General features: G+C 36.8%; 1 protein-coding gene across 1 annotated transcript; it reads right to left on the bottom strand.

The window, feature by feature from the left end:
- Positions 1-7,862: 7,862 nt before the first annotated feature.
- On the bottom strand, positions 7,863-9,395 carry LOC145135839 (1-aminocyclopropane-1-carboxylate oxidase 3-like). Its single transcript, XM_079070043.1, has 4 exons — positions 9,203-9,395; positions 8,891-9,117; positions 8,476-8,809; positions 7,863-8,375 (listed from the first exon to the last, which is right to left on the bottom strand). The coding sequence occupies exons 1-4, from the start codon at positions 9,305-9,307 to the stop codon at positions 8,085-8,087; spliced, it is 957 nt and encodes a 318-aa protein (XP_078926169.1). The 5' UTR covers positions 9,308-9,395; the 3' UTR covers positions 7,863-8,084.
- Positions 9,396-9,969: the final 574 nt, after the last annotated feature.

The following is a 9,969-nucleotide window of genomic DNA, read 5'->3' as shown; positions in this document are numbered from 1 at the left end:
CATTCCTACACTGCCATACTTTCTGCCAAAACCACAACTATCTATCCCCATGTTGGGTCTACATCCCAACTCTGAAAATCCCATGTCTGCTCTCTTTCTTTCCTCCGAACTAGAAAAGCTGGAAAAAAATAATATCCATCGTGGATAGTGACATCCTAATACATTTGTCAATCATTCAGCCTCAGGATGCAATCCCCAAGCCGATCATCACAATCGCATCCTTCTTGAGTCTCGCGACTCAACTGGCACTACCCCGAGCAAGACCCTCGAGACCTTAAAATCAGCTAAATCATCTAGGTCTGCATCTTTCAAACCCAAACTGACATGGCCACTAAGGCCCGAAAAATCTCCAAATCCATCCTCATCCTGAACAAACATAATCGATAAACCGAATAAAACAGAAACACATTGTAGTGAATCATGGTGTCGAACCATACATTCTACCCTCAATCATCTCCTTAGAATCTTCAAAAATTTTCCTCGATTCGAGTATGAAGCCTGTGCTTTCAGTAGTACGGGCCTAATACTACCTTCCACACCTATCCGTACTTACCTTAAGAATTGTTATGGATCCTCTAAGTAACTACTCATGTCCATTATGGTCCGATTTGAACATATATACTTTCTCTCAAACGAATATACACTGATTAACAGCGTACCAATTCCTCTAAGGTTCTTCTTAGACTCTCCTAAGATTCCTAACTCACCCTGGCATTGGCTACTGAAGAACCCCTACTAATATCAGCTAACTACTTTATGAATACAACTACATGCAACACAACTTAAATAATATTTCGAATAATAGACTCAATCCTACAATGGTTAGACTCAAACGAGAGTTGCGTAATAGGTCCAAATCGATCAATCTATAATTATTTAACCTTCGCAGTATGTAACTTAACATACTCATTTAACAGTTAGCCCAAATCAATATGGGTCCCACAAAGCACACAACGAGCAACATTTGAGCAGTAACATTCAATAGGCCACAAAACATAAAAATTCATCCTCCCACTAACTTTCTTCTACGATGCTAGGAACATTTACCAACATTTCTAATCTTCCTAGATTCTCCTTCTAGAATCACTCTTTTGAAAATTCTCACATAAGCACATTCTAACATTCTTCCTAGGATTTCTTAGGGTTCCCTTCACACCACTTTCCATCATCATCTGCAGAAAAGACTCCCTCTAATACCATCTAACTACCTCACGAATACAATTACATGCCACAGGCAGTAGTCAATTCTTCGACTACAAGGTCTCACACAACAATGATTAGACTCAAACAAGAGTTGCGTAATATAGTTAAACCTAACCTTCTTAAATTATCTAATCTCCCCAACATGTAACCTAATGTATTCACTTAATAATTAGCCGATATTATTGGAGGTACCTAAAAGCACAAAGCAAGCATCATACGGGCATCGAGTAGCCTAAACCAGTGCATCACTTAAATCAGGTAATTCTATCAAACAATCTGAAATCCATAATAGCATGTAATTCCAAAAGCTCAATCAACATGCATATAAAGGTATCTCTCCTAACATTCCATCATGTAAATCCTGAGCAGATCCTTAGCCCTAATCTAGCATGCAATTCTCATATACTCATACCAAAACAATAAGCATATCGCATGTATGGGTATTTTGGGAAAACTTACTTGAGTTCGGCTGATTGCACACATCACATCTCTTTTTCTTAAAAAACCTTTTTAGAAAATCATTTTCTTTTAAAATATTTAGAAATCCTCAGTTTGAGTTCAGACACACCCGAGAGTGTGCCTGAATCTCTCAAACCAAGGCTCTGATACCAACTTGAAACGTCCCAAAATTCTCGAGTAAAAATTTCATTTTAAAATAATGAAAAATCTTCATTCATTACCCCAAAAGACAATCTTAATAAAAGTATTCTCCAAAATATCAGAGTAAAAAAAATAGTCGAAGCAGTATAAATCTCCAGGGGGTGAAGTGCGATCAAATCGGGCCCTTCATTTGAAAACAGAAGTACCTGAAACCATAAACATAAAACCGTAAGCACAAAGCTTAGTGAGTTCCCCAAAATACACCATATTATACATACATAACAATTAAAACATAACTGAGTCTATTTCACCCCCTTCGGTCTCTTTCAATTGGTATTGGGTCTATTTCACCCCTTCAGTCTCTTCCAACCGACACTGGGTCTATTTCACCCCCTTCAATCTTATTCAACCGATATTGGGTCTATTTCATCCCCTTCGGTCTCTTTCAACCATTATCGGGTCTATTTCACCCCTACAACTAAGCATAAAATCATATCAACAAGAGTGACAAAGACAACAAGGATGTACAGGAATAACATTAAGTGTCACAAAGACAATTATCATCCTACAAACATAATCTAGTGGGCTGACATTGGTGCCTTCGACCCACGAATACAGTGAAGGAACTCACCTATCAAACGATGATCAACTGCAACTGCTTCTACTGTTGCGAACACAGATGCTACCAACCACCTATACAACCATATAAAGTACACCCTTAGCTTTCCTTCGAAGATGACCAAAAGTCAACGTAAGTCAAAGGTCAACGTTGACTCACCACTTTGTGGCCATCCTTGGCCACGTCGCGGTCCCTAAAGAATATAATAGACGACCTGACCCCATTCGCCATGACGTGGTGACCTGAGGCCACCTCATTGTAACTAGGTTCCAAACAATTTAATTGATTAAGTTGTTTTAATTAACCCCATGATCTTCAAAGCTCAGATCTAACTCAAAACATGATCTAAAAGGATAAAGTCTCTAACTTTACCCATTAGGACCATCCAAAAAATTCCAAAAATCAAATCCTAGGTTCCACAAGACATGAACTTAACCATTAAGCACCTATTCCCTTAAGCCCGAAGTCCATCTTTTTTAAAAGTGTCTCATGCACGACTTCAAAATACAACCAAACTTTAGATCCAATCCACAAACTACAGCAGATGACCCAGAGATTCATAAAGTTGCAAAGTTTATCTCTTTCAACCATCCAAAACTTAACTATAGACCAAAACATACCAAATAACCTAGATCTATATGGTAAAAATCATCAAGATGAAAACTTGAGAACTCACAAATGAACCAGAAGATGCTTACAAGGAGTAAAGCTAAGTAGCTTGCTTGATCTATGAAAAAAAGCTGCTTCTTTTCCCTTCCAATATCACAAAAACACACCAATTGAGTCAAGAGATTCAAAGAGGGATATGGTTTAGGTTTCTGGGTGTTAGAGGCTAATAAGAGGTGAAACCCTATCTATTACTTCCGGTAAATAGGGTGCAAGCCCCAAAATTTAGGGCTTAGACCTCCATACGGCTACCATGTCATGGCCAAAAGAATGTCATGCCATGGTGGATGAAATGAGTATGCAACCAATTTTCCATCATCACATCGTGGTTTTTCCTCTACCATGTCGTGGCAACCGCCAAAACTCACAAATCAACAAATAACATATATCTCAAGAATCCAGGCGTTACAGTTCGACTGTACACACGAACATTCACTAAATGTTTCTCCACAATGTAATTATACTCTGAAATACTTGAATAAATAAAAATGAAAATTTTGGGTGAAAATGAGGACATTTCAAGTTGGTATCAGAGCCCTAGTTTGACTGAACAGGATAAATAATCGTGTGATTGCAGACTCAAAATAAGGATCTGAGTAATTAATAAATCTTTTCATAAAAAGAATAATACAAAAGGAAAGGATGTACTATGTACAATTAGCCAAAGCTCAGAAAGGAAAATGATTTCCAAAATATCCATATTGTTATGGTTGCTGATATGTAAAATGTTAGAAATACATGCTAGTATGTAGGCTAGGGATGTTTTCACGAATTGCTAAATAGAATTGTTTATAATTAAGATGTCTTATAGCTTAGAGATCTGCTTGTTAATTCTTGCTTAGAACCTATATTGATATTAATTAGGTATTTGACAAGTACGTTAGGTTGCATGCTCCCAAAATTAAATAGTTTTAGATTTCTTGATTTGGTGTTATTGCGCAGCTCTTGTTTAAGTTTAACCGTCGTATTGTCAGATATTTCTGTCAACATAATGTGATTCTAGCGGCATGTAATTGTATTCATCCAATAATTAGTTAATCTTGGTAGAAGTTCTTCCTCAACTAATAGTAGGGTGAAGTGGAAGGGAATCTTAAAAAGAGAGTATAGTAAGTTTAATATATGCTTGATAGGGCATATATTCATAGAAAGAGCATCGGAAAATATACAAGCCCTAGTGGAGTTTAGGAAAACCTATTGTATGTGCTCATGGGACACATACATATATACGTTTAGAGGTCATCGTGTATAGTATTGGAAGTGACTTGGAAATTGCGAGACAATTCTTGGGACAAGTATGAGTAAGTTTCAAAGGTAGCAGAGACCTATACTACCCAAAGCACAAGACTCGCACTTGGATCATGAAAAGTCGCAAAGTTGCTAAGGCACTAGTAGTTGGGTAGATAGTGTGGCTAACACTATACATTCGTTTCAATTCTGTCATCACCTATTGTAGGTTGATGTGTATAAAAGTGACTTTAAGTTCAGGCCCAAAAAGATCAAGTCCAAATAAACTAGAACTGCATAAGTAAGTAGGGGTGAGCAAAACCAAAACCGAAAACCCAAAAACCGTCAAAACCAATAGTGAGAAATTGAAACCGAAACTAAACCATCAAATTTGGGTTTAAATTTTTAAAAACCAAAAGATGGGTTTTCGGTTCGATTTTAGTACCTGAAACCGACGCAACCCGTTCGGTTTGAAACTTACACAACCCGAGATTATTACATATTTTTCAATGGTATGCTATAATTTGACTTTCTATGTCAAATGTAATATACATAAAATGCAAAAGGAGGTGGAGTTTGATACTAAATTACACCACATATATGGTTTGTGTTGTGGTTTTAGTGTAACCGAGATTATTACCTGGTTGTTTGTTACTTGTTTTTATTCTAAAAACTTGTTAAACTTAGTTGTTTTTAAACTTGGTTTTTATATAATTTTAGCAACATACTTTTGATGTTGTGTTGGTGTTGAATTGGTTTTTTTTAGTTTTTTTAATATAGCTTGTTGAATTTGTTTCATTTTTTAAGTTATAAAGATTTGTTGAAAAATCGGATACAATCTAAAACCCACGGGTTTAAACCCAAAACCCATCAACCAATGGGTTGAACCAAAAAACCGTTGAAATTGACCAAAGAACCAAAAAAACCCGAACCCGACGGGTTCTAAAACCCAGAAACCAAAATACACGGATTGGGTTCGGTTTTACCCCAAAACCGACCCAACCAGGCCTGTAACAATCCAAAACCAGTGATAAATTTTTTTTTATTTTAAAAACCATCATTTTCATACATTAAATGTCTTAAAGTCAACCACAATACAAAATGTCAAAAGCATCATAGTACAAAAAGCCATAAGTGTAGAATCATGAGGGGGACGCTGTGCCATTACGCCGGGCCCTTCCATTTCGTACCGGAAGTACTTGAAATCATAAACATAAACTGTAAGCATAAAGCTTAGTGAGTTCCCCAAAGTACTACATACCAAACGTAAAACTGGGCCTAGCCCTAGGGTATATTCTATCCCAACATACAATCATGGGCCTAACCCTGGGGGTTTCTTTTCAACCCATTATATACTCATGGGCCCAACCCTAGGGTTTGTTTCAACCCAATCATACAATCATGAGTGTAGCCTTAGGGCCCAAGCCGTGGGTTTATTTCAACCCAGTCCTACAAACATGCAAGAGTCAGAAAGACATCTAGCATCCTACACACACAATTTAGTGGGCCGACATTAGTGCCTTCGGCCCATAAACACAGTGAGAAGACTCACCTCTAACCGAAGATAACCGAATCACACACTCGAGTTGTTGCCACCATGAATCCTAACACTGATCATAACCCAAAGTCAACCTTAATTAATAATCGGGGTTTTAACCCATAATCAATGGTCCAAATCATCTTTTATCTTACTAAGGGAAAAAGACCATTTGGCCCTTCCCATACATGACCCAACTATACAAGGCCCAAAACCCCTAATGACCCAAGGCCCAAAAAATGGCCCAAATGGGTTTCTTGGAGTACCCCATGTGTACTCTCCATTACGTCATGCATACTGCGAGTTCTCAAAAGGGTTATGGGGCAAAAGCCCACTACCCCATGCATACTTAGGGGTTACGCCCGACGTAACCACCTGAAGTCCAAACTCTTAACTAATGTTATTAATGCTTAAATACCTAACGTCCAACGTTTAGATCTAACCCTAATGAACATCTAAATTCATAAAGTTGCAACCTTTTTGCCTTTGCATGGCTACAAGGAGTCCAAAATCCGACCCTAAATCTTATTCATGACCCAAAATCTTAATAGATCTAGCATGGATGAATAGGGGAAGAACAATATCCCATTTTTATGAATCAAAAAGCTCTGAAATGAAGAGGCTGTGGTATTGTAAGTGAAGTGATTATCAAAATTAGAACAAGATTGTACAAGTGATTTACAAGGGAATCCCTTGATCCTTGCTAGGATCTCCGACATAAAACCTTGGGAGGTGATAATGATCACCTGCCTTGTTTAATTGTAATAATTGAAATATGGATTACATAAATGAAACTATGTAAATGAGTACAAGTATTGCAGTGAGTGTAGTTGTGTGTAGTGTGCAAAGTACAAGTGTAATTATAGTCTAGTCTAAGTAACCATAAGTCCGATATTTTTGGGACCCTTTCGAATAAATATGACATGTTGGTTTGACTTGGTATTCTAGGGTCTTTTGTCTGGTAAAAAAGTTACTTCATTAAGAATGGGTTTTATGTTGACTGTTTCTGCACATGTGAGAAAAAGACTAGAAATATATCCGTTAAAAATGTTAGGAAATAATAATGATGATAATGGTCAGGATCTTGAGATATGTTCGGGATCATGACAGTTCTTAAAGATCCGGGATCCTGAGAGTTCTTGAAGATCCGGGATCCTGCATAGGATTGACGATTTTGGCCCTAATAATACCCATAACGTTTTTTAAAGAGGGTTATTGTTTAGAGATCTTTATATTGGTTTACTTCCTCTGACCAGTTGGAAACTACAAGGAAAGAGTTGTTTGTTAAAAAATATTCGATTTGGATGGTGTTTTGAGGTTGGAAACTAGTTTCCGTTTGGGTTTGGAAAATCTTTTATTTTGGAATTGGTATGCATTGAGGATATTGATACATATTTGGAGCTATGCCTGCAAAATGGTAATCTGCGGGTGAGTAGAGAGGTTGATCGAACGATGGTCTATAAGATGTAGGGTTTGGTGAAAGATTTGGTATCGGTGATGTAGGTTTTAATGAATGATTTGATGAAAATGTGTGTTATCGGATTTTGAAGAACTTTTTCTTTCTTCTTAGGGTTACAGATTGTTTTGAAGAAGACATGGTAGATAGGAAGTTGAGCGATTATGAGAAAAAGAATGAGATTGTGTGTAATAAAATTTGAGGTTAAATGCGTATTTATAATAGTTCTAAGAAAAATTTGAATTGTTTTTTTTTGTTTTTTTTAATTTTAAGAGATTTTTTTTAAAGAAAAATGGTCACATGGTCTTTATTTTTGGTCAAAAGCTGAAAAAGCCATTTATTCATTTCTTTCTCTTCACGCTACACCGGCGAGCAATCCTTGGCGAGCCCTCTTGACGCGCGCCAAGAGAAGGTGTTGGCGAGCTTGGCATGTCCGGGGGTGTCCATAAAATTTTGAGGTTGAATGCGTATTTATAGTCTTATTGTTTGTTATTGTTAACTTGTACACCTTTTTCTCATAGATAAATATAAGCAAACGTAAAATGATATTGTAGAGGTAGACAATTGCACACGAGATTTTATTCTTAATAGTTAATAGTACATCTTCAAACTTACAAACAAATATTAAAAATTAGCACATCACCCTTTTGTCACTATGCTATAAATAGTAAGCACACTTTTCTATGGTCGAATTTTATAGATTTCCGACACCCCTTAAAAGAAATTAAAAAGAAAAAGTTTATAAACTTCTATTCTTCAAACTCAAACCATGACACCTTCTAAGCTGTTACAACAGGACCCAAACTCACATTAGCTTCAACTGCTTTCATGGCTTCAAACCTTGGCTCTTTCGCCTGAAACTTCAATCCTGCATATAGTTTCATGTAATCATCAAACACAAACTTTGGGTACGATTGTTCTTTCTCTGCTGTCTCTTCCAACAACGCCGGTGCCGGAAATATCACAGCATCATTCCCCGGATTATAAAAAGACGCGATGGACATTCTTGTTCCATCTGTTTGAGCAATAACTCTATGCATCACACTCTTATACTTTCCATTAGTAATCACCTGCAATTCGATTAACCATCGTTCATAATGAGTTACCCACCATGAATTTGATAAATTAAATTTGTTAATTTTGGGAAGGATTATTACGGTTTTAGGCTACCTCAATTTGGTCACCGAGATTGATGACGATGGAATGACGCATGGGTGGAACATCGATCCATTCACCGTCTTTGAGAAGCTGAAGACCGCTGACTTTATCGTCTTGGAAGAGTAAAATGATGCCGCCAGCGTCGGTGTGTGCTCGGAGACCCTTGATCAAGTCCGGCGTCGGGCATGGAGGATAATTACTAACTTTCGTTCCAAAATTTGGACCTTTTGATCCATGAAACGCTTTCTTTAGATAACCTTTCTCTAATCCAAGATTCTCACACAACAAATCCAAAAGCTCTTCTGCTAATTTCTCTAGCTTACCAGCAAAATCCTTCATTAAGTTCCTGCAAATACACGTATCGATTGTATGTTCATATAATGATATGTAGTTAATACCTAAATAATATTTCTTTTTTCTTTTTTACCTGTATTCTTCTTCAAGATCAGGGATTTCCGAGATGTTTGAAGTCGGAAGATGACGTAAGAAGAAAGTGCTCTCCCAATCTATGTCGGTAACTTCTGCCTTCAGACCTTCTAATGCTTTAGCTGCCACCATATCTTTAAACCTCTGCTCCATACATTTCTTGTAATGCTCCTTCGTCATTTTCTCAACTTTGTCCAATAATTCATGAGAAATCCCATGGTTCAGCAACTAAAAGACCCACAAAAAAAAAATGTAAACTTTTAAAGCCATGAATTTGAACACATGATCTAGATTCTAAGAATAAAGTATATACCTCAAAAAATCCCCAGTTTTCACAAGCATCCTTGATCAACTCCATTGTAGCACCTCTCTCTCCACCATTCAAGTTCTCCATGTCGATCAATGGGAAGTTCGCCATTTTTTCCTTTTCTGAACTCTTTCGCTATGTGTTTGTGTGTTTGTGTGTTTGTGAAGTTGTTTTTGATATTGAATGCAGAAAGTTGGTGGTCTCAATTTATAGGAGATCGAAGGCAATAAAGACAAACTGAGCAATAGCATGTAGCAGGAAACTTCGTGCCACTTTTAAGGGTATAAGAGAACTTTGATATGACGTCTATATTGATTTTATTTTACCATATTTGCTCTAATTGTAGTTTTATAAAGAAGTTTGGAATCCATATGGATGTTGAAAAGTACCCGTTACACACGAAGTCAAATTATGGTCTTTCGTATATAGTTTTCAAGTCATGGGTAGGAATATTAAGGACCCACTTCGGCAGCTAGATAGTAAATTAAGGCTGCTATGAGGCATATTTTTTTTTGATATAGATTGCAAGGAAAGCGATATAAGAAATTGCCTCCTTCGTGCTTGCTCGATCGTATATGGTTAACTTTGTGATGGCTATTATGTCATTCTAGGGTATATGAGAACTTTAGCTGGTTTAGATACCATCTCATATTATATATTAATCTTCGAAATTAAGATTTATTATCTTTAAAACCGTTAAATACACATACTAGCATCTAAAATTTTAGTATTCAACCTTGCTCTTCTCTTTCCAATATACGAAATATATATAG

This window comes from Lactuca virosa, chromosome 9, assembly GCF_052849685.1.
Source record: "Lactuca virosa cultivar CGN04683 chromosome 9, Lactuca_virosa_CGN04683_v6, whole genome shotgun sequence".
Taxonomy (NCBI): domain Eukaryota; kingdom Viridiplantae; phylum Streptophyta; class Magnoliopsida; order Asterales; family Asteraceae; genus Lactuca; species Lactuca virosa.
This window is presented reverse-complemented; position numbering and strand designations above follow the sequence as displayed.

Excerpts from the sequence above, each read along its gene's own strand:
- LOC145135839 (XM_079070043.1), bottom strand. The coding sequence starts at position 9,307 with ATGGCGAACTTCCCATTGATCGACATGGAGAACTTGAATGGTGGAGAG. Across the intron at positions 9,118-9,202 it reads AAAACTGGGGATTTTTTGAG|TTGCTGAACCATGGGATTTC; the intron begins GTATATACTTTA and ends TGGGTCTTTTAG. Across the intron at positions 8,376-8,475 it reads ATCTCGGTGACCAAATTGAG|GTGATTACTAATGGAAAGTA; the intron begins GTAGCCTAAAAC and ends ATCGAATTGCAG.